Source organism: Euleptes europaea, chromosome 11, assembly GCF_029931775.1.
Source record: "Euleptes europaea isolate rEulEur1 chromosome 11, rEulEur1.hap1, whole genome shotgun sequence".
NCBI classification, from domain to species: domain Eukaryota; kingdom Metazoa; phylum Chordata; class Lepidosauria; order Squamata; family Sphaerodactylidae; genus Euleptes; species Euleptes europaea.
The window spans coordinates 53,267,904-53,293,801 of NC_079322.1; the positions used below are offsets into that span (position 1 = coordinate 53,267,904).

Sequence of the window (25,898 nt, forward strand, 5' to 3'; positions counted from 1 at the left end):
TTAAAGGATATAATCATTTCTGAGTTGATTTCCATGCCAACTAACAAGAAATATCTTTTGCATCGTCTCTGCAATTTTTTTCTATGCCAACTAAAAGGGTGTATTTTACCCATTTTCTTATGATGTGTATTCTCTCAAAGGCCACATTACTGTGGATTAACACAACAATGAGAAATAAAATGTGGTTTTCATAAATAATATTTTGGTAGATCACCTCTGGGACAACTTTCAGAACACTTATCATAAAAAGCATGACATTTTCATTTATGATTGTTCTTTGAAGATACCATACCGCTCTGGAAAAACTAACATAATATTTACACAGAATTTTGTGTTTCATAATTTCATAAACCATTATCTAAAACAACATTTCCTTTTTGAAAATGGCTCAGCATTATCTTCCTCCTCTTCTATAAGAGCTTCACTCTGAAGACTCAATCTTTATTTTAGGTCATTGATGTAAAGGGAGTTTATACAATGTTTTTAATAAATAAAACAAACCCAAAACTGCAACTGTGACACCAACCTCATTAAATCCCAAGGGGGAAAAACCTGACTAATCAGATTTGTTTGGGGGAGGGCCTCTAAACAGGTATTCCTCCATCTTAAACAGTTTATTTTTCATGCTAAAAACCAAGAAATACAGAGAGCATTCAAAGTAGCTCATATAATCCCATTCAAAATTTTGCTATTGTAATTGCCATAATCCATGCATTACCAAAAGATGTAATTTGAACCACTCTGAGTCATGATAGTCCTCACTAAGGAAAAAAGATAACAGTAGTTTTAAACGTTTGACATCTCAGTGTATTCCTATTAATAAAGCTACGCTGCTATAAAAAGTACCAACCCATTTGGAACTTGGTGGGAGATATTTTTGAGAGATAAATAAGGCATGTCCGGACTTACAGAGCTAGGGCTGGAATGCCGCCTGATTTTTGGAGATTCCTTCCCAGTAGATGCAGTCTTGAAGTTAATGCAGGCATTGTTCTCTGAATGGACCCTTTTCACTTGACTAGTTGGCTTCTCAAATGGATCAAAAGTGCTTTGTGTCCTCTGAACCCTGACTTTTTTGTCCTCTGGAATTGTGTCCAGGGGTTTGATCACAGAATCCATTCCTTGGCAGTTCCGTGTAGACATCTTTGTGACACATATCTAAAAGGAGGAAGAAAACAAAGATTACGTAACTTTTAATTGCTTTGGGCAAAAATAGGCATTACAGGATAATACAAGGGTTTTAGTCTGGTTTTCCATTATACCACCAATATAGAGACTGAAGAAGTGTTTTCAAGAGAGCTAACAGGAAGAAGAAAGTGGTCCTCTCTGTTCCCCTCATATCTGTCCCACATCCTCTACCTACTAATACCCACCATTCTAATTTTTTAAAAAGTTGACCTCAATCAGGGTTCAAACCTGAACACATCAGCTGTGGGAAAACGTTGCTTTGCCACATCTAAACAGCTAGGTGGCTACGCAATCTCACCCTCCTCTAGACTCTGCTGTAAATGCGTTCTGAACTTTGCATTCCCCATTGTATTGGCAAACAAGATGCTAAGATGATAAGTCGGCTGAAATAGTATCTAGTTTGACCCCTCGGTTTTCCATAACTCAAAAAAATGAAGTATTTAAGCACCATACTTTTTTGAAACATTACAGAAACACACAAAGGAGCACACATTATTTGTGAATATGTATATATGTTACTTTAAAGGAAAAAGCAGCTAATAAAAAAGCACAGTATAAAAAGTACAAAACTTGAAGTTTAGATAGAAGTTGGCAGCTTAGCGTTCGTAACAATGCCGTACCTCAAAGTCTTACCACCTTACCATTTGGTCATTGATTTCCACTGATTTAAAATTAGGTGAGACCAAATTAAATAAATTATGCCCACTTACAGACACACTATTGTAGCATGCATTACATAACTGTGTTTTAAAGCACTGCTTACACAATGTAATTACAATATAGCGCTCAGAAAATCAAATTGGTACATTTCCTAGCCTTGAAGCCGAAGATAATGCCCAATGGCTCACTAAGGCATATCCATGCACAGATTTGTTTTTGTTTCTAACATTCATGAATTATATCACCACCACGTGCTATATAACCCAGACCTGCTTATCGTCATATCTTTGTGTCATTCTTTAATTTGGTTATGAAGCTTTATGACTGTTTATTGTACGTAGTATATTAGTTCACTGTATTGGCATCCAGCCTTGTAATCCTGCTATGCTGTATCATAGTGATGTGGTTTTTCTGGGAAAATCTGCATCCAAAAAATTTCTGGAAAATTTTCCAACTCAAATTTAGATAAATTCAACATTTTAAAAAAAATGTTAGCAAAAGAAGGCATACGCACCATGTACAAGCCTGGACCATGTTGGGTTTTGTCCTTGTTTTGCGTACCACACTTAGCCCATCTAAAAAGACTGTCTTCCAGCACAACAGCACAACTACAGATAAACAGACTTGCTTTTGAGAATGTCTTTCCCCCTCCCTTTATCTGGAGTAGTGACAGCAAGACAGATTAAGATATCCCAAGTGAATGCCCCTCTTCCTTCTTCATCTGTCAAGTAAATTGAGCGCAATTTAGAAATCCTGAATGAAAATATTACACAAGTGATGAACAGATATATATATCTGTTCTGTTGCACTGGTCAAAATCTGTTGACCTTAATGCATATTCTTTGCAAACTGCTCTGGGCAAGGGAGAGCTGACCTAAACAAAGAGTCATGTACAAGAGACTGTTGCATGGGAGAAAAATTCTGTGCCTGGAAGCTGCACAAAGAAGGTTCCAACCCAGGAATTATGCTAACAACAAGCACAAATTGATACTGCAATAAATCTGCTCGTTTCAGTATTAGGAAACAGGAGCACAGTCTAGGTAGCTGTTTGATGGGACCAACATCCGGGGAGACCTGTCAAATACTGCTTTTTCGATCTATGGTTTGGGGATTTGACATTGTCAGGGTTCTCACCTGTACTGTGCACAAAAATATAGTACTGGGCCCAAAATGGCTTAAAAATATGAGCTATTTAGGTGATCAATGAGGCTTCAAGAGCAGCATACCAGAACAACATGAAGGATGACTCCTCGTTTTGTCTCAAATGAAAGTCAGCTGCTTATGATATAATCACTAGCCAAAATCTTGTTCAGCCCTTTGCCCTTAAGAAAAGCAGGGTTGCACTGTGATATGCTCCAGAGAATCGCGCCTACAAGTGTGTTTCATTATATAAACATATGAAGCACTAATTTAAGCCAAAGACCATTTTGTTGTATGGTGGTGGGTGTCGCATCTTTCTGCCTAAAATCTCAAGAATGATTCATGCATTGATTTACACTCAGTCTTGAATATCAAGTGATGACTTGCATGTGTGAATGAACCATCACTCAACTTGATGTCACTTTATGTGCAATACTTTTTTCAGAGTCAATTTGCTCATTCAACAGTCAACAACTGACCAAATGACATGCGCGCATGTGCATATCTGAGGGGCCAACACAGGACCCCTAAATTACTGCTCCCACAGCTGCTAGTCAAGGCTAGATCCAAAAAGAACTGCATCATACAACAACTGTGTACCTCAAAAAGGGTACTTTTCAATACTGCTACTGGCAGCCAAAGTTCTGATTGCCTCATACTTGGGGATTTTGTGGTATGTGAACTTTAAGCTCATATGGGATATGCCAACAGTCATCCAGTCCGTTTCTCTCAAGTTCCGCTAGCTCTCCTGAAGAAGGGGAGGGAGCAAGAGAGGCGAACAGAACAAGACTCCTTCCATCACAGACTGCTTGAACAGGAAGCTTCGTAGTTCTGACCACCAGCAGTAAACTGTACATATATTGTGAACTGCTTCTATCATATTTTGTGGACACACCTCCTGCAAGGATCATGTACCAAGCCCAAACCACTCATGAAAGGTCATGATTATTAGTTGTACATGTCTACACTTTAGAGTAATATTCACTTACTCGTTTTTTAAAACATAAGGCCTCTATCACAGGCAAGACTTTCACATACAATATATACAAACTTATACTCCTGCGATATATACCACATTTATCTGGGTAAGTGATCGCACTGGCACAGCTGCTGTATGCTTAGGGGAAAGTACCATATGCGTGTACATTTTTTCACACAACACAATGTATGAACCATTCTTTTACATTCCTCAATGGAACAGGCTTCTTTGGGAGGTGGTAAACTTCCCTGGAGGTTTTTAAGGAGAGATTAGATGGCCATCTGTCAGCAATGCTGATTCTATGACATTAAGGGTGACATGATGAGAGGGAGGGCATCTTAGCCATCTTCTGGCCATGGAGTAGGGGTCACTGGGGGTGTGGGGGAGGTAGTTGTGAATTTCCTGCATTGTGCAGTGGGTTGGACTAGATGACCCTGGTGGACCCTTCCAACTCTATGATTCTATTCTATGTGTACCACATCACAACTGAACTGGGCTAATTTGTAACCCATCCCATTGACTCAGGGCAAGTTCAGCAGTATGGTTGACAATGATCACAGAAGACGGGAAGTAAGGAGTGCCGCTGTAATGGGTTCTTGACTATCTGGAGGGACAGATGTGCTCTACCATCAAGCAAGAACCTCTGCCTTTATGAGATGGAAGAAGTAAGATCTATACATTTTAATGCTCTTTGTTAGAAGGCACTATGAAGGCACTTCTTGTTCAAGCAACCTCTGCTTCTATCCAGTGTACAAGGGAAGAGTGCTTAGGTGTAAATCCATTGGAGAATTCACAAGACACTCAGGGAGATACATAAAATGCACATATAAAAGCTCACATATGTGGCCTACTTGTGAGAGCTTTGAAACTGACAACCAACACACACAAGGTTGCAGTCACTCTTTGGTATAACATTTCACATCTGTTGTCTCAACCTACCAGCCAGTTATTCTGGAGATTTGCCGTCACAAAAGCACATCTTCATTGCTCAAGCTAGTATATCTGCTAGACTCCAGCATTTGGCAGTTTATGCTAAGCTTTTAAATGCTTTGTATTTGAAGGCTGAGGTTTATACATTTTTTATAGGGTTCACCCACTCATCACCGCACCACCAGCTGCTTGCTTACTCAATACAATGCAAATAAATGTACACGATTCCTCCATGAAATATTGGAGTTCACCTTTAGGAGGAACAAAATAATGCAATAATTATCGGGAAAGAAGAAGATCCATTCTAGTGAGCCCTTTGCATGCTCTCATCCCACATACAGAACTTCTCATCCCACATGCAGAACCAACCCAATTGCTGTGACATTATGTATCACTTTAAACAATTTGGTGCATTTACAGCATGGTTGTTTTTCTCATCATTTTAAGCAAAAAGTCAAAAACGCTTAGAAACGCTTCAGCCCCTTAGCTTTCCACAACCTACATGTTTACCCTCCTACCACAAATTCACTTGATCAAGGAAAGCATTAATTTTTTTTTTAATTAACCAAGCTTGGCCATTGTAATTGCACTAGGTAAGTTCGTTAATAGGAAAAAAAGTATCAATCTAACAGAACTTGGGAACTACAAGTTACAGCATAGAAATCGCTAAAATTGTTGTATGAGACTCCAAATCAACAAAATAAAGATTTAAGCCTCTGATGGCAATATAACACAGCACATAGGGTGCTTTCACACATGCCGAATAATGCACTTTCAATGCAATTTGCAGCTGGATTTTACTGTGTGAAATGGCAAAATCCACTTGCAAACAGAGATCCGTTCACCTGGAGAAAATGGCAACTTTTGAAGGTGGACACTATGGGCAAAAACGCACTGTCACTTACTGCGGTTTCTGCCCAGTTTCCTCCCTGTTTATTCCCAGTTTCACCCAGGATCAAATCCTTGCAAACGAACGGCACTTGATTTGCTGCTGGCTGAGCTATGTGTCGACCCAAAACGAGCCCAGATTTGCTATCGAGGAGCCAAACAGTTATCCCTGGCTTGTCTCACATAAACACGAGCCGAGTCTTCTCGCGTCACAACGGCCCGCCCGCCTCCAAACCCCTCCCCTCGCAATTGCTTAATTTCCTGGAGGTAGAGGATTTGGAGATAGAATGGCTCTCATTGGCTGAGCTGCCCAGATCCTGAAAAGGCAGGGCAGACAGACCTATCCAGTGATGGCAGTAGAGTCTGAATTGACCAATCACCAGGGGGAGGGGGCGTTGCTGAACGACCAGGAAGTACGTGTCTCCCGCATTTTCTGTTTTCACGGAGGGATCAGCACACAGTTTCTCCACGGATCAACAAAGGTAATGCGTACAGATTCTCCCCCAGCCCGGGTTCATTTAATCCTGGCTTGGACGGGGAGGAAACTGGGCAGAAACCGGAGTAAGTGACCGTGCGTTTTTGCCCTATAGCATTATACCCTATTGAAGTCCCTCCCCTTCCCAAACCCCACCGTCCCTCAGGCTCCACCCTCAACTTTTCCAGATATTTCTAAACCTGGAGTTGGCAACCCTAGTAGAGGATTAAGCTGCGTGTAAACAGGAAATCAGAACAAATATAAAAACCCAGAAGTTGCTTTTTTCCCCTAAGGTGGGGGAAGAACTGTAGGAAATGAAGATCTAAAAGAAATTTTGCACTATAGAATAAGCTACACCTGCAAAGTACTTATTGCAGGAATGTATTGTTCCACCACAGTAGCAGCTTAATAACTATAGCTAGACAGATCATTTATGCTGAATAATATTATACCTATAGCCTAAAGCCTGAACACAAAATGCCAGTTGACTAGAAATGTACAGGTAAGTTCCACTAGCCATTTCTGAACTTTACATTCAGGTTCCGCCACTGTATGCTGTTTAAAACATTACTTCCTCTCCCTCCCACCTCAAAAAATAGGTCAATACTCCATTTAGATAGAGATTGAGCTTTGGGTATTGTTAGCATCAGAGCGGTATGAATGCATAGACTCCTGAGCCAACCATTTGGCAAGGCGAGGCTCTGGAGAATATTTTCTGGTGTGCATTGGTAGTGGAAAATATGAAAAGTTGTGCACTTTGAGAATTGCAGGTGGTGAGCAGGGTTTGGCATAAAGGACAACTAGAGACGGGGGAAATATTTCAAAATTCTAGAAAATCCTGTACTGGACCATACCTTTTTTTTTTTTTTAGTCTGATGTTTTCCTAAAACTGGGACCAAATAAAATAAAGGGGTTTCCATTGGCCCTAGCTAAGTTCTCTCTTCCAAAAATGGCAGTAGTTCACATTTCCATCCTTATCTATTACCAGGCATTCAAAATAGGGTAGTTTCCAATGCAGTCTTTATGAGTTGGCCCTTTTGCCCGAGATCAATACATGGATCTGAGATTATATACTTAAGGCAAGCTAAAAACAAAACAGAAGACATTTCAGAAAGAACCTCAGTGCTTTGAAAAATATAGAGAAATTTGTCATCATATAACCAACACAAAAAAGGAAATACTTCAGGCAGGATCACAGAAAATTAACTCCAAAACATAAAACTGAAATGAATTTTTGCTCACCACATTGAACAAGAACCCTTTTAGTTGGAGGCATTACTACTATAGTTTTGAGAGCTCAGCTGACCTAGAAACAGGTTGACAGAAGTACTTAGACATCACAACTGGCTAACAAAAGACAAAGTGTGCTGTGAGCTACACATGTCGGACCTGCACTGCCAGCTGGCACTTGGTAAATAGCCCCCCCCCTTAAAAAGCTGTAATCTGCTACCTGTGAGAGTTCAAATCCATTGACATGCTTTGAGTCTCTGTTGCTATACTTCAGTCAAACACAGAGAGTAGAAACAGAACAATCCAAGATATTTTAATGCAGCATCAATTTTCCATTCTACAGCACATCTCACGAAAATAAGCATTGCCTTCTCGTGGTGGTGAAGACTTGTGAAGAAGGAATTTGCTTCCAGATGTAGCTCTACACAGACTTTGCTGCTTGAACAAATGGGTGGAAACCACTGATTTGGAATCTATGTAGCAAAAATGTGTTTGGGTAAGAAGATTTTATTCAGTGATTTATTTTCCTATTTGGGGGCTCCCTATCGATAACACTGCATATGATCTCTTCTAGGTCCTAGTTTCAGACATTCAGAGTATCTAATTAACAGTAGCAAGCAAGAGAAGACAAATGCTTTTGGTGTTTGTTTTTAAGTTTAGCAATTTGTGACCCACAGAAAAGCTCACTCCCTTTGACACGTCCTCCTGGTGCTTGTCAGAACCCCCACCTGCAGTGACCAGCATATTTCAAGCTTTCTTCGATGTGTAACAGGACAAGTTTCTCAGTTTCTTGCATTGTTTTTATTCTCATTCAACAAAGCTCAGTTTAAACATGAGAAAACTGGATTATGCTTGTGATGGACATGAACCTGTTCAGCTTGTGTAATTCCAGCTCCTCCAGCCCTGTTCACATTTTACAGTAAATTCACATACTTCCTGCCTGTCTGTGTGTACATCTGTTTGTAAGAAAGCCAACATGCGTTCACTTTACAAATAAAAACCAAGGACCAGTACCTTGATAAATGTGGAATTTATCACGTTCAGCTATGCATGCATGGACTGTAACATGAGAAATACTCAATACATATTCACAGAAAAAAATATCCTTAACCACAGCTGGTTAAGAATCCCAATTTCTGGGAAAGAAACTACACCTAAATATCTTAAGGAACCAGCAACCAAATGTCATGACTGATTGCAGTTAAATATGTTTGTCTTCAATCTTGGCTTGGTGAATGAGAGGAAGAAGCAAGAGGAAAGAGGAAGAGTGCCAGCACAACTATTAACCTGGTTTGTGCCCAGTCCAAACTTACTCCAGTTTAAAATATTGTCGAAGGCTTTCACGGTCAGAGTTCATTGGTTCTTGTAGGTTATCCGGGTATTTTCTTTCCTGATGTTTCGCCAGCAGCTGTGGCAGCCATCTGCCACAGAGGACAGTGTCCTTCAGTGTTACTCCTCTGAAGATGCCTGCCACAGCTGCTGGTGAAACATCAGGAAAGAAAATACCAAGACCACGGTCACACAGCCCGGATAACCTACAAGAACCAATTACTCCAGTTTGTCCGTGATACTTGAACTGAGCCCAAACTACCCTCTTTTTTCTGAATCCACTTATGTTATCAACACAATGATTCTTCACTTTTCTTATTCTACAGACCTGTTAAGATACTTGCCTTTAGTGCCTCAATTTTTTCCAACACACTTTGCAGTGATATCAAGAGCAGGGGTGGGAGTGATATTGTAAAGGACTGGGAAAATGACCTAGACTCACTGGATAGAGCCGTTTTTTGAAATGTTTCTGTTCAAATGAGATTAAGCCCAATTAATGCTTAATATATCTCTAAATAATCTCTTTTAAACCTGCCTCCAAGAGCTCAGATTGGCATTTAAGTGGGCTAGACTCTATGGGGAAAAGAGAGCTGGTGCAGAAGAAAAAACAGCTTAGAGATGGAGGAGCAGGTAGTGGGATCGTGCACTCTCCTCTGCTACGTGCAAGTAAACTCCTTGCACCCCCGCCTCTCCACGCAGCCAGGTTTTGCATTATGTGCAACCACTTGCAGCCTGGAGTAAAATGAATGCAGACACTGCTACTCTCACATTGTGAACCCAGAATCTGAAAGCGAGGGAGCCTGCAATCCCTAAACAAATTATTTATATGTATGACTGCACCAGGCAAATGATTCACCCCTATGGTTTCCATAGCTGAGTGAAAATCTCACCTTGGGCTTTCCACATCCCAGTGCAATGACCTAGCATCTATACCACACAAGCTCTTTGGAGAAGCTACACAGGAGAACTGTGACTAACCTCCCATCTTTTTGCATGTTAAGCTTAATTCAGAAATGAAGCCCAGAAAGAGCTGCCATTTGCCCATGAAAATTAAGCCTCCATTTTCCCAATCAAATTAACCTCCACAGGGAAAGGCTAAATATCCTACTACTATGAGCAACTGGTAGCCCCCAATAAAAACCCATGACAGATAAACTATGGTTCTTCTGCATAAGCTATAGCATGGCATTTGTAGCAACACAATTCATATCACAAACACTGGTTTATCCAGAATGCAGAGAACTCGTGAGAAGCATTCACAACTGCACCACCAACAGAGCATTTTTTTGTTACAACATTGGTTATAGTAGGAATGCCAGTATAGAATGTTATTTACTTGTTGATCAGGACTCAAAGATCTTACAAATCCATACTAAGGCTTTTTAGGCTGGAGAAATTTCCAATTGCTTTATTCAAATATTAACAGCCATGTTCCTTGAGAAAGCCTAAAAAAAATTGAGCTACACCAGTGGGCTTCAGAGTCAAAAAGCCACACTGCCATTCCATAAATACTTTGTAAAATACTCTTTTTAAAGCAGAACTAGTGAAAAAAACCCACCTTACTTTTCAATGGAGGGAGTGCAAGAGCTTGGGTTGTGTTCAGATCTAAAGAAGCCTGACATAGATTTTGTGCATACATAGACATTTTGTATCATAAATAAAGACAGTATCATTCAGAACCTATACACACACATACACGCACATCACAGAAGTAATTATTTCACTGGAAATTCATGAGATTAGCATTCCTATCCAGAGTGAAACATAGCTTCCCCTCCTATCAAAATGTAAATTCATGGCTTAAGTACATTGGGGGGGGGGGGGAAGGCCAGCTCCCGTCACTCATATTTAAGAGAAATGCATTTGTAATACATGGCAGAAAGCTTCCAAAGAGGCCTAACTTTCCTTCTCCACAGGAGAAGCTCTCAACATGATTTATACCTTAATCTTAAATGTGCTCCTTGAGAGAAAGTCTCATTGATTTCAATGGGTCTTGCTTCCAATAATGCATTTTGGATTAGAGTGCCAAGACAAGAAACACAATTATGTGCTAAACACCTAGATCTGCAAACAGGTATTCAAGGAAGATGCCTCTAATTTCCTACGCTGTTTCTACAGGTAGTGTTGCACATCACTTTCTATATCATGTAGATGTAAAGAGCATTCTCTTTGCCAAAGTACACCAAACTCAGTGTTATATTTACAAAACAACCACAATTTAACAGTGCAATCCTTATGCAGAATTACTCCTAAACCTATTGACATCACTGGGCTTCAGATGGAGTAACTCAGCATAGGTCTGTGCTCTAAGGGTGTGATGTTCAATGCATCTTTTCCAGCACAGCTCTTCTAATTTATTCAGTGGAATCCACAATAGCAGGGTTGCGGAAGAACCGGGTGCCAGGAAGAATCCCTCCACACTCCTGCTAAAATGAACTTCATGGCTCCTCTGCTGCTGCAATGTATTTGTCAGTCTTTTTTCTTATGCCCGTGAAAGGTTTACATGCTGTTTGTCTTGTACTATGCATTGCCAGGTAAGGTTTCCCCCCCCCCCCACATATATACACATACACACATTTAAAACATAACCCAGCCCTGCCTCAGGTAGCTGTGCATGCAGAAATATTCCACTGAGATCTAAAAATGCAGCGAGTGCTTCCATGAACCACCACGCAAAATATTTTAGAACATAAATATAAAGCCGACGCAGGTTAACGAACCGAAAAAAAATTCTGCTGACCTCAGTCATACTGTTTGGCATTTCCTTCAAGGTTCATTTCAGAGCAGTACATTGCTTTTTCCTCCCCTGCACATTAAGGAAAGCCTCTAATTTACTGGAGCCATTTATTCCATCTAGATCTAGCATGACACAGACTTGTTTGCCGTGATGAAAAAGTGATTGGTCACGTCCTTCATCCACTTGTCCCGGAGGGCACTCAGCCAAGCATATACGAGCAAAATCGTCTACAGCATTCTCTCTATACTCTAATAAAAAAAAGGCTGGAAGGAAAAGCCATGGCAAGAAGCGCAGCTCTTAAAACCTTCCCCGCCTTCTCCACTGGCATTTACAGCGGGGAGGTGATTCCCTCCTGCTTTCCAGGTCATCTCAGGAGGCTGAAGGCTGCATAGTCTCAGGGGTCATTCTGCGCTAGCCAGACCATCCACACACATTTCAGGGAAAACCAGAAAGAAAGCCCAGCATGCACACAGAATGAATGCTGCTCAAGTTGCAAGCATGTGAGAAGCAGGGGCTCAGGTTTAGCAAGACACTCTGGCATTCAATTCACCCCTCACTGTAAAACAAACGCAGCCTTACCGTTCTGCTGGAGGACGGATCAGGTTAGATTCACCTGCGACTCTTTAGCATGCCTCTAAGAGCATGAGCGTCTGGAGTCAGGCCAGGATCGTTCACAGCAACTGAATTCACAACATCTTTCTGCCCTAGCAAGCTGAAATGGTACGGCTGTACTACAGCTAAGAAAAGGGGGAATCATAAGCAGAAAAACAAAGAAATCCCTGAAGGCAGGATATTCTCAGCAGAGTTGCAACGCAGAAGGTACCTACGATTATGAAGGAAGGAAGGTTTCGCTGCCTAAATTTCAGCGACAGCACACGGCTCTACGGAGGAAGAGGGCTTTTCTCTCGTATTTTTTTTTTAAAGAAAATGTGATGGACTTGCCTGTGGAGTTCGCAGGAAGGCAGACTACTCAGGCTCTGCAGCAGCAATGCAGCCAATGTAGCTATGCATATGCGTTCTAGGCGGTTTACAGCTCCATGTCTCTCTCTTTTTTGGGGGGAGGGGGTAGAGACTGATTTACAGCACAGGGTTTCTTCAATGAAGTAATGAACTGGAGCCCAAATAAGTATAATGCCCAAATAAGTATAATATTCAGGGAATATTTTTAAGTCAAAGGGCACAACTAATCACGGCCAATTCAATAATTTCTCAAGTACGGAAAGAACCACCTGTAAATGAACACCCAGACACGGTGGGTGGGCAGAGAAAAAGAAAGGGCATGATACAGTAACTTTTGCAGATACACTTCAACATCATGCAAAAAAACCAAAAACGAATGACACTTTAAATGAACCAGGCTCCTCCCGATGCAGTGGTCCTACCCCCCCACCATGTCCCCAAACAAATGTAACGCCAAGGACGAGGATATTTCATTACTTGCCTTCAAACCATTTCCCCCAGATATATGCTCGACACACATTATGCTTCATAGTGCCATCTCTAAGGCTGTACAGCAGATGGAAAGCTGTTCAACTTACATTATGCCTTTGTCCTTCCGTCTGAACAATCTAGCAGATGGCAAGAGCCCACTTTTGATCAAACCACACAGGACCTGCAAAACTTAAAATCCCAGAGCCAAGACTGCTCAAAGCAAAGTGCCCTGTGAGCCAATTCACTTAAGCTGGGGGGGGATAAGTATATAAGCTTCCGATTGTTGCACAAATAATTTAAGCAACCTTTCCTCCAAAGAGGTCAGCCTATATGTATGGTGCCCAGGTGCCCATCCCAAAGCAAACATGGTTTGCTTTGATCTCAAAAGCAAGCTCTTTGGGAAGCTTAATTGCTAAAAAATATCACTTAGGAACCCTAAATGAATCCGAAACGGACCAAAGCAAAAACAGAAGATCACACTGCTAAAAATGTTCTGGATGCGAGCCGCTGCACTTGGATGGTTCATGCCTAGATTAAACATGACACAGAATGAGTAAACACCCCCATTCCTTACAGCAAGGCACCCAGCCTGCTTCATGTTTAAACTGGGTCTTCAGCTACTAGGACAGCAGCATGACAACTTCCTGCCCTGCAAATCCCTGAAGTGGTAACATCATACATGGTGACCCTATTTTAAAGAAGACTCTGGCCATGTGGAACACCACACAGGTAAAACTGAAGATGTAGCGCTTTCTCAGATGGACGGCATGCTCCTTAAGAATGGGGAAGTTGGGGTAAGAAATAGCAAGAGTAAGGGCCAGCATCTATTTGAAGTCTCAGGTGCCTCACTGTTCCAATGCCATGTGAAACTTACGATTTTTGTGTCCTCACAACTTTGCAGAGATTACAAATATATAAGATAAATTAATCAAATAAAATGAGACAGATGACCAGGAAAGGAAAGTTTCTTATTATTTTTAAAGCTAATATCTATTACACCCAAGGTACAAAGATGAGCTAGTTATGGCTCTAGAGAACCAGATACGGCTCTTTTAAAAAAGAAAATGAAATCTAAGTCAAACTATATTGGAGGGGGAAGGGGGCGTTAGAATAACCACTAAGGAAAGGGAAACTGAGCTTCAACCTCCTCTGCCTGGCCAGAGAAGGGATCTGGTTCCTCCAGTGCTTAGCCCAGGGAAGAGCAACTGTGCCTCAGAGCATATACTAAGGGAAGGAAATGACAAGCAAAATTATTTTATGGGACTAAAGGGGATTTAAGAAAAGGGGAATAATGGCGGTAGACAGTTAAATAGTTGCTAGTAATCCAAGTTGTGAAGCATGCACGGATTTATACCAGTGCACTAAGCATTGGAGGACTTTGATTCATAGGGTTGCAATGAGTCGGAAGCAACTTGACGGCACTTAACACACACTAAGCATTCACACAGGGGGCTCCTGTGTATATTTGGTACTTATTGTGAGATTGTCTTTTATTAGGAAGCAGTACATACCAACCACCAGCATTTTGGTTGTTGAAACTTTATGGATTATTAACCAACATGTCAGTTATCGGTAATTTTAAGTTCGATATTTTCCATTATGCAATGGACCCTTTCACACTGGTTCTCTGTTGATTTCTTGCTCAGCATTTTGATGTAGCTTGGCTCATAAAGTGTAAAAGGTTGTAACTCCTAGGCTATGATACAGAAAGCCCTATGAGGGCTGATCGCACAGGTTCTGCCTTACAACCAGGTCTAGAAATCATGGAATTCAAGCTAAATGCATACCAGCATCATATTTTGCAGGGCTATGCTGTGTAGGCAATATGAGAGCTCCTTGCATTTGCATCAATTCATGAAAGAAATGTACTGCAATAAATGATACAGTATTTTGCCACTCTTTCTTTCACTTATGTAATTTAAACAAATAAAACGTCCACATAAGCAATGGTAGTAATTTTTGTTTAATTAAGTGGCATGTACATGCTGGTAGCTTTAAAACTTAGTTTGCAGGACCTGCCGTATTAGGTCAGGCCATCCAGTCCATCTGTCAATAGTCTTGCTCCAGGAGCAGCTGCTACCCCAGGCAGCTATGGATTCAGCTTTCCTCTATTGGTCACACCCAACTACTTGAAATCTGTAATATAGAGAAGCGTCTCTTGTTACAGAGGAGGACATGAAGGAAATTCTCACTCCACAGGAAAGAAAGTTAAAATATCTTCAAATCGAGCATACCACACTCTAGGACAGCCTAAACAGCCCAAAAGTATAGCAAAACAAATTGGCACAGTTGTTAATCTCAGATATCTCTGTGTCCACCTAGACTAATAGGTTAGATAAAAGTTTTTCCCTTCCAATAGAATAACTGAAAGCTGCAAGGAATAGTACTCAGAAAGCAAGTTGTAAACAATTACAAAATAAGATCTTAAACGAGGATTGGTCCTTAGTGTTCACCTCGCTTCTTCCAGATACCCTTCAACAGAAATTTCTCCTTGCCAGGCTATTTCTGCTGGTTAGAAATTCATAAATTCAGACAAGCTTTCTTATTGGTAAGATGTAATGCCCTAGACCCAGTCGAGACACAAGGGCGATACAATAAAATTATTGCAGAAGAACGAAAATGCCCATTTTGTCCTGAGTGCTTTGTATCAGCAACGTTTCTTGTAACACATGAAATGAACGAATCATCTGCAGTAGGTCTCAATAGGGTTTACAGAGGCCCTTCATCCAGAAATGCTTCCAGAAACAGGAGGTGTAGAGTTTTCAGGTCTAGCCTATCATAAAATTATAGAATCATAGAGTTGGAAGGGACCACCAGGGTCATCTAGTCCAACCCCTGCACAATGCAGGAAATTCACAACTACCTCCCTCCCACACCCCCAGTGACCCCTACTCCATGCCCAGAAGATGGCCAAGATGGCCCTCTCATGATCTGCCTAAGGTCATAGAGTCAGCATTCCTGACAGATGGCCATCTTGCCATCTACATCCTCATTTTACACCGTCATTTACATCCCCATCTTTTCTTTAAAACAATATAAACTATGTAAGAGAGAACCTATAAAAGATACTGAATGATGTTTGAGGGGATTGCGTGAAGTTCCCAATTTGACAAATAACCCAAGTTCTCTTGTTAGTTCCACTGGATACTCATTTGCTAATGGACTCGTACACCATTGCTAGATAAACGTTCCATGGTGTCAGAGATAAGTGCTCTTGCTGCTGGGACAATCACTATAATTCATGCTCCCCTGGAGAGTGTGGATATAGGTGTGGGTGCGGGGGGGGGGGTGTCAGCTGTTTTCACAGGCAGTCCTAGCTGTGAATACAGCAGTTTCGTCACAGCTGGTGAGCAAAGGGGTAAGCCTCATCACTTCTCTGTTGGACTAACCAAGTTGAAAAATAGAGATATTTCATAAATCTCTCTTTCTAGAGAAAATAAATGTGACGAAGTCCTGCCTGTCATCTCAGGAGGGCCTGCTAATTACTGGCAAACCTGGATTTATCCATGCATGTAAAGGAACTAGCTACATTTAACATGAAATCGTGTGATTACTTGGCAAGCGCACACCACCTCACCAATTTTTTTTTTTAAAAACCCACAGAATATGGTTACTGGAGAGCAACTAACAGTGCAATCCTAAACAGAGTTCTCCAGTCTAAGCCCACCGAAATCAATGGCTTTAGACTGGAGTAACTTTTCTTAGGATTGCACTGTAAACAATGTATTCAGGGCTTAATGGCCACAGCAAGTGGAGCAGGAAACTGGTGGGTTTTGGAGGAAGAACATACAGACACTTCGGACTCAGAGATGTGGAGGCCTGGGATACCTCCCCCCAAGGATTTTGGGAGCAGTGACAAAAATAGTTATGAAGTATTTTCTCTTCTTTAGTAAGAAAAACTTAAATCTTCATTCATTCAAAATGTACAGCATGAAAATGCCTAAGGTCTTTCTCAGTTGTTTTAATAGAAAAAATGGAAAATTTGGGACAGCAGCGAAAAATTCCCATTCCCCCCCCCTTTGGAATGAGTGAAATGAAAGGAAGGGTTTATGAATAAGTATGAATAATTTTAAGTAAGAATCTACATTAGATAATGATATTTCCCATGTTTAGTGTATATAATGAACATTTTTGAACATTTGTTTTAGTGTAAATAATTTGGCAACAATTAATACGCTATAATGAGCGTAATGAAGATGATTAAAGAGGTCATTGATAAAGCCGCATCCTGAACTGTTTTACAAAATGTGAAGCTCTCTGTAATGTGCAGGTTGCAGATTTTATTTCCTATATGGTAATTACTGGAAACTATTTCAAAACAGGAGCACTGTTTATATTGCAACTGTCAATTACAGCTTTCAAAAGCTATGTGCTCATAACCAACTTATACCATCTTTAGACTGAACAGCAGCCTCATCTCAGTTTCAGCAGGCATCAATAGATTTGCTTCATAGAAGAGCTCATCTTGCTGCATTTTTAATCTTTAAATTATATCAAGGCTTCTGCTGATCACATGTAGGGATAACGTCCCAGAGCTTCCAATTTTAAGGCCCCTTCAACTACACACTGAGCTGGCTGAATATATAGCCTCTAGATGGCATTTTCTCAATTTTACATCTCCCTTTTCCTTGTAAGAGCACTGAATGTTACAGTATTCAACCCAACGATTTCTATCTTTTATTTTTATTAAAGAACAAATAGACAAGCTATTTTATGGTTAAAAGCAGTGGTTTGGAGCGGTGGAGTCTGATCAGGAGAACCGGGTTTGATTCCCCACTCCTCCACATGAGAGGCGGAGGCTAATCTGGTGAACTGGATTGGTTTCCCCACTCCTACACATGAAGCCCGCTGAGTGACCTTGGGCTAGTCACAGTTCTCTTAGAGCTCTCTCAGTCCCACCTCCCTCACAGGGTGTCTGTTGTAGGGAGGGGAAGGGAAGGTGATTGTAAGCCGGTTTGATTCTTCCTTAAGTGGTAGAGAAAGTCGGCATATAAAAACCACCTCTTCTTCTAATTTTGATTTTTTTAAACAAGTAAATGTGAAAAAAACCTGGTGAGTCCCAAGGATATTTTGCGAAATTGACGGCATAAGCAATAGTGATAATCAAAGGTGTGTGCACATACATACTTCTCCTGCATCTGAACAAGATAATGGCAGTGCAAGAATGGAAATGCCTAGTCATTCCATCATGAGCAAAGACTCTGAATTACTGAATCACACACGATCCACAGATGGACACTGAAATGCAAAAATCACCTACAGTGATGTGGAAACAATCTTCCTACCATGTTCTTATTGTTAAAACCACCTATTTTATTTAACTTGGTTTAAAACTCAAAGGCATTGTGTTCTTTTAACTTTAGCCTTTAAAAAAAGAAAGAGGGTTAGCAAAAAAAAAAAAAACAACCCTTCCAAAATGTTTAAAGTTGTCAATGCCTACTTAAACACTTTAACTGGGGCAACTTAGTGTTTTGTTTTAAATCATCCAATTGTGTAACAATGTTTACTCAATGGAAAACAAATCTGAGAGGGCTTTTAAATAGCTATTTACGTAGGACTACAGACTGTGATTAAACAGAAAGGCTTACACTAACTAGGACAAAAATACTGGCTGCAATTCAAAAGACCATGCAACTGTGTTTAAGATGTCTTTACACTGCACCATATCACCACAAGACATTTTTGGCGACTGAGAGGAAACAAACAGCCAAGGGGCTTACCTGCCAGCCAGCCATTGCAGTTTGGGGTGGCTGTTTTGCTCCGGAAAAGGATTTGGCCCATTCTCAGGGCTCTGGGCCATTTCACCGGTCTGACCACATGGCCGGGCGATAGTTTCTGGCTCACCTCTTTGTTTTCAGGCAGCCGGTAGGCAGGCTCGGGGTGGGCCACTGGACAGGGCAGGCGGCACAGAATGATGACATGGGTGCACTAGCATCGCCCTGCCTCTGTGGCCTATTTAAGGCCATGCTGTCACCTTTGTTCTCAGCACAGTGATCCCTCCCTCCCTTTATTTAATGGTTTGTTCATGGTTTCCTTTTGGCACAGCTCAGGTGGTTCTGGCACTGGGCTGGATCCAATTTGGAGAAGATGAGTCTGTGTACTTGTCTTCCCTATTTTGGGGACCCCCATAAGGGGTCTTGGGGTGGAGCCTACAATGGATGCCCAGCTCAGGGGCTGTTGTGTAGCTCCACTCCCAGGTGGTGAAGGAACCATTCAGATTTATGTCCTAGTGGAACTACTGGTTCGCCACCCAGTTGCTTCCCCAACACTCAGGTTGGGTATCGTTAAATCGAATGACAGGGTAGTCACTCGATGCCTGGATCCATCCCCATGCCTTGCCAAATTCACTTTCTGTTGTAATCAATAAAGCTGTGGCCTTTTGTGTGTGTGTAAAGTGCCGTCAAGTTGCAGACGACTTATGGTGACCCCTTTTGTGGTTTTCATGGCAAGAGACTCACAGAGGTGGTTTGCCAGTGCCTTCCTCTGCACAGGAACCAATTTTTCTGTATATTTGTGTTAATTCATTTTATCATTTTCATGGCAAAACTGCATCTGCCCCTAGGACGGCAATGTCAAAAACAGTTTGCCACATGTCGCAGACAGGACTGCCTTTTAGTTAAGAGTTAGTAGACCCATTGGACAAAACATTGGAAAATCCAATTGTGAGTACTGTGCATGCAAACTTTGAACTTCCAACGAACTGCTATACAAGTGCACAGCCAGTGCATGGAGAGTTTTTCCATTTGCTTTCAATGCCACAGTGAGGAGAATTTCTTAGTTATTAAGAGCCATTTAATCCACAGAAGGTCATGACAGATATTGTCAACAACAGGGCACTACCAAGGAGTATCAGAAACAGTTTCCAAAATTCAGTCAGAATCAGAAGAACGGGTTCTACTTTATGTCTCACCTGGAGCAGAAAGATGGCATAGAAACTTTCTAAATAAACAAACCAATCCATCAAGAGCCCCTGTGAAAGAAGTATTTCATTACCTCCTACATGATCCTTGAGACCCTGGAAAACTCCTGCCCATCAAAGTAGGCAATACTGAGTTTGATAAACTAAGGCCTGACTCGGTAGGTCAGTGTCATGTGTTCACACCAAGATGCTTTAGCGCCAATTATTCAAATTAACACTTGAAATAAAAAACCACATCCTCTCTCACTAAACAAAAATGGAATAATCCTATATTTTGTCTGGGGCATTCAAAACTCATACCGATCTCTCTCTTTCGCTCTAGAAAAATCCAATTTCTTTATCTCTAGTTATTCCAGAAGATAATAGAGACTTGTGTTCAAATAAACAGATAAAGAAATGACAAATATCACAAACCAAAGGTTATAATCTACACACATAAACACACCCACACAGGTATGTTTTATTTTAGATAAAGACCTAAAACAATTATCTTTCCGTATACTGTATATAAAAGACATTTTACTCACATTTATCATGAATCTAAAAATTAATTATGCTATCCTATTTTCTTATCAGTGGCTAGCTCATTTATCCAGACGCTAAGGAACTATGCGGTTCACTGCCCAGGAATGGAAGCTCAGCGTCAGAAATTAGAGAGGCTGCAAAATAAGGAGGCTGAACAGCTACTGTCAACAAGAAAGGTGGCTACAGCAGGTTAAAATAGAATTCCATACGGGATAACAATGTCAGCTTGATTTACTTCTGGCCAGTACACAACTGAAAGGAGACAGTCAGACGGTAGCATCTCCAAATGTACCAAGTCTCCAACAAAAGATGTTACAGATTAGTCTTGACTGGTTGTTCTTCCTACCAGACATTCAAGTTCAGCACCCCCACCCTTTTTAGTGTATGCTTTTTTGCATACTGTATGTGATCAAATGGGGTCCAAAAAACTGTGTAGCCTATTTCACCTACACTAATGTTAACAGGGCACTGGCAAACCACCCCTGTTAGTCTCTTGCCTTGAAAACCCCATAAGGGGTCGCCACAAGTCGGGTGCGACTTGACGGCACTTTACACACACACAATGCCAACAGGGATAAAGAATGGTATTCCATCAGGGAAACCCAGCAAAGAATGTACACATCTCATGAAAAATCAGCTTCTGGTAATGATGTGAGAGTGTTCCATTAATAGGTCCATAACCATTTTGCAGCTGCGGCACAACAAAACAATGTTCCAGTTCGATTCTCAGGTGGATGTACGCCCCTTTTTAAAGATGCAACTTTATCCAAAAGGCATCGTTCTGGCAGTAAATGTGTAGGGTATGCAACAGTTTGCTCTGCTCTGCCAAATATAAAGCTAGAAGTGTTTTAAAAATGAAAAATAGTTTCCAAGTCTGTGGGAAGCACTACAAATGGGCCCTGGTGAGGTCTGGCGGGTGGGGTTCATGTGCAGGCCCAAAGGAGAAGAAGCACCTAGCATCCATTACAGAAGCCCTGCAGAACAAAAAATCACGAAAGAACAAGTAGCCTTCTGGTGAAGTGCCGGTACCTCCTTATCTTAAGAAATAGACAACAATGCTTTACATTACAGAAAGCACTGGAAGCCCTAGGCTCTATTCAGAGGTCATGACAAGACTCAAGTTCTTGGTCTCACACTCTCCTCTGATGATAGGGTTGCCAGGTCCCCCTTCACCACTGGCGGGAGCTTTTGGGGGCAAAGCCTGAGGAGGGCAGGTTCTGGAGAGGGGAGGGACTTCAATGCTATAGAGTCCAATTGCCAAAGCATCCATTTTCTCCAGGTGAACTGATTTCTATCAGCTGGAGATCAGTTGTAATAGCAGGAGTTCGCCAGCTAGTACCTGGAGGCTGGCAACCCTATCTGATGACGTCTTGGTTTAGAATCCTGGTTAAGGGGAAAGAAACCTCAATTTGCTAAAGCATCTGAATAGTATGTCACAGCCAGCTCGAGTTCATTGAGTATTTCAATTGTGACAACGAACACAAGGAGGAGGAGGAGGAGGAGGAAGTGAGTGAAGTTTGACTGTAGCCCTGGTGACAAACTGCTGTGTGGTGGATTTAAAGGTTTTGTACCCTAACAGACTTTGTACCATAAGGAATTAAAAAGATGTCAAGCAGCTGCAACAGATCCAGCCTTCACTGATACAGTATTGTCTGCCATCTAGGTTTTACGTTATATTCCCATACCACAAATCTCAGTATCTTTACACTTTTTTCTTATGATTTCCCCCCAAGCAAATTACAAGTGGAACACCTGTGATAAGAGGAAGTATTATCCCCTCCCCCTTTGGCATCTCCTCTGGCTTGCTTCCCATCTCAGTTTTGCCTCCCCCGAGACCCCCTCAAACCAGCTGACCCCCTCCAAAAAAACTGCCTCTGGTGCAGTGAGCAGACAGATGTGGGCAATCCTGAGTCATTTTGGATTGCAACCCAAAATATTGCTTGAAATCCAGGGTGTGTGTGTGTGTGTTTTGGCAGCATCTGCACATGCATAGGAGGATATCGCAAGATTATCTTCTTCTTATTCAAAGCTACGTAGTTCATCCTAACTTATAGGTGTTATCCTCCGGTTTGCACTGTTAAATGTTTAGCTTCACTGGCTCCGTTGTGTATATCTGAACAAGGACCAGCATTTGGCTATCAAGGATTGATTTCTAGAGTCTTTACCCTTTCTGCTTTTTACTTTAATTGACTTTCCATGGGGAAATTGATTTGGGTTTTTGCCCTTCAAGAATGTTTATCATAGGACAGTAAATCTTCAGTGTATGTGTAGATGTAGCACTTTTATACTTCTCTAAGTGCTTTGTACTGGAACTTTTAATAATGGATTTGAACTTTTAAATGATTAAAGAACGAATGTGCACACAAAGCACCACACACACACACGCACAAAGTACATTCCTCACATGAAGGCAGCCAAAACACACTGAGAAATACATACTTAATAATCATTGCCCATTACTGGCTCTGCTCCCTGTATACTTCCTAGGTAAGATACCCATTAGGAGCCCCGTGGCGCAGAGTGGTAAGCTGCAGTACTGAAGTCCAAGCTCTGCTCATGACCTGAGTTCGATCCCGACCAAGGTCGGTTTCAGGTAGCCAGCTCAAGGTTGACTCAGCCTTCCATCCTTCCAAGGTCGGTAAAATGAGTATCCAGCTTGCTGGGGGTAAAGGGAAGATGACTGGGAAGGCACTGGCAAACCACCCCGTAAACAAAGTCTGCTTAGTAAACATCGGGATGTGACATCACCCCATGGGTCAGGAATGACCCGGTGCTTGCACCTTTACCTTTTTAAGATACCCATTAACACTTTATACTGAAAACTACTGTGGCTTTTAAAACCATATCTACATAAAGGCTATAATTAAGTTGAATTTTAAGCACTCTTAAAATGCCGCGTTCTCCTGAATAATTTTAAACAATCATTTAAGCATATCGAAACTTCACAATATTTCTTTTAGATAAACTTTGAGTAATTTGCAAAGCCTTAAAAATTTTTTGGCCAGATTACAGGAAAAAAACTGCAATTGCCTTAGAGAGTTGAGAGGGGTGGGGAGCAACACTGACAAGGGGCCATGGCAACACAGGAGGAGGATGCTTAGAACTCACGTTAATCCCAGAATTAGCCCTGGTCTGGAGCCTGTTCAGGCTTTCTCTCCAAGTATGAGTTTCACTTAACAGGCAAATGGTGGAAGTTGATTCAAAGCATGATTCAGAATTAAAGCTGAAGAGCTTTAATGATCAGGGCCACCAAGGCTAGGGGGGACAAAACTCAGGGGGTCCAAGTCAGCTGTTAAGGCCCCTGAAGCCAGTGTCATGCTGCATCCAGCCGACTGCCTTTCCAACTATTTTCCTTTTGATGTGGTTCTGGCCGCAGCCCCCAGGGGTGTAGGGAAGCCTGGGCACAGTAAAAAACACTATCAGGTGGTCTCGCCTTTCTGCAAGACTGAAGCAAACTTGTGTAACAGATCATGCTAAGCCCATCAACCAGGCCAGCACTGGAGCAAGACAAGCCAGTACGACTGATGGCTGCTACAGTAATTGCCAGCCTGCTAACAAGGTCGTTGTTGCTAATAGTTTATCCTTTCCTTCTTCTTTTCCTTGCACCCAGTTCAGCAAGATCTTGCAAAGTAGTAGAAGTTGCTGGCGAAACGTCAGGAAAGAAAATTCCAAGACCACGGTTACACAGCCCGGATAACCTACAAGAACCAATGAACTCTGACCGTGAAAGCCTTCGACAATATAGTAGAAGTGTGTTGCAGCACAATAAACAACCTTTCCCTCTGTTTCCCTTACTCTCTCTCCCCCTCTTTTCCATACTTTTCTCATTATTTTCTCTCTCCCACCACCTAATTTTTCCATGCCCACCCCCATTTATTTTCAAGTCTTGGTCTCAACTCCTTCTCATCCCTATCCTGCTTGGCAACAAAATGTACTTGATAGTGATATAGTATCAAACCTTTGTCATATTAGGGATTAATATTTGGGGAGTTAATATTTCCCCACAATCTAACCGAGTAGTAAAAGGACGCGTCCCCCGTTCTCCTCCCTTTACATGCATGGCAATGGAACATTAATTTTTTTTAGTGGTTATACATGTGGAGCAGAAGTTAGAACTCCCAGTTCAGGCACTGGGTTTGTTACCTTTTATTTTTGTGTTGGTGGAAGATCACATAGCCCATTGTAAAGGCTATATGACAAATGACATAAATCTAATTTTAATGACATTAAAAAGATTACAACAAATGTCATAACCAGTATGTCTCCCCAGTGAGGATCCAAAGCTGTATTGTTCTTCTGTTGTCCGTTTTATCCTCACAACAACCCTGTGAGGTAGGTCTGGCTGAAAGTGTGTGTATCACCCAGCAACCTTCCATGGCGGATTGGGGATCTGAGCATTAGAGACACATGGCAGGCTGCTTAAAAGCTCTCTTATTACATGTTGCCTGTCTTGACGATAGCTTGGTTCAGGTTGTTCCAATTCCCTTCATTTTTTGACACTGCAACTCCTATTGCAATTCTGGGGTTGGTGGCCAATTTTCAAACATGTAGCATTATTTTCTGATGAATTACGCCTCCCACAGAGACCCTTAGCCTCCATAGCAAATACCATGGGGAGGAGTTGTCCCAACTGGATCAGGATATTCCCACACCCTTCAGTTTTGGTCCTGGAACTCCCACAATCATCCTGAAACTGGTGGCCAATTTTGAGTCCACTAGCTTTATTCTCTGATGAGTTATGCCTGTCATAAATGGACAAATAGTCTGATTCTTTTATTACTATAGATTCATGCTAACAGCAAGCAAAGTGATTTGTTTTGTTATGATATTCACTTTGGATCAGGGTCATGGGAGGGCCCAGGTGGAATCTTTGTCCGGGGGCCCATGGTGGTTCTCGGCAGCCCTGTGAATTATTTGGATTAAATTACATACCTGGGTTTCTGGATAAAAAAATAAAAAAAATTTCATTATGACACCTTTCTGTGCAAGAGTAATTTTTCAAGATTGATTTCGACAGCTTTTATTAAAAAATGGTAAGGCAGAATTCAGGCCCACAATGAATAGTTTAAATTGTTGTTTGCTTTTTCAACCAGAACTGAAACTTTCCTACACCTGACGCTTGCAAAGTTCTTCCATACTGGTTGCTTTTGGACTATTATGTGATATAACTTAAAAATTCAAACACAGCTGCCTAACAAAGTGAAATGGGTAGGGGGAGGTACGTACCATAGCATTTCAAAAATAGCTTTTCTTCAAAAATGTGGTGAGAAGACATGGTCTTTGAATCCGAACAATCACGTTCAATTAAATCTGGAAAGCCAGTTTGAACACCCCAGGATATAACACTGACAATCTAACTCAAACAGGAAGAAAAGGTTTGAAGCAGAGACACTGGCTCCTTTGAGATTTGATCCCTACCCTGCACACAGATTCAAAGAAATTCAAAGGCTAAAGGAGTATTTATAGCCAC

At 41.4% G+C, this 25,898-nt stretch overlaps 1 protein-coding gene across 2 annotated transcripts in view; it reads right to left on the reverse strand.

The window, feature by feature from the left end:
• CDK14 (cyclin dependent kinase 14) overlaps positions 1-25,898 on the reverse strand; it is a 242,454-nt gene that overhangs the window by 167,322 nt on the left and 49,234 nt on the right. Inside the window, exons 1-2 of one of the 2 annotated variants that reach the window (XM_056857333.1) lie at positions 12,133-12,388; positions 910-1,155 (exon numbers count right to left, since the gene is read on the reverse strand). In XM_056857333.1, the coding sequence (XP_056713311.1) occupies positions 910-1,140 (231 nt within the window). In that variant the 5' untranslated portion in view covers positions 1,141-1,155; positions 12,133-12,388. Of the gene's footprint in view, positions 1-909; positions 1,156-12,132; positions 12,389-25,898 lie in introns of those variants that run through there. The other variant, XM_056857332.1, reaches the window with a different exon arrangement.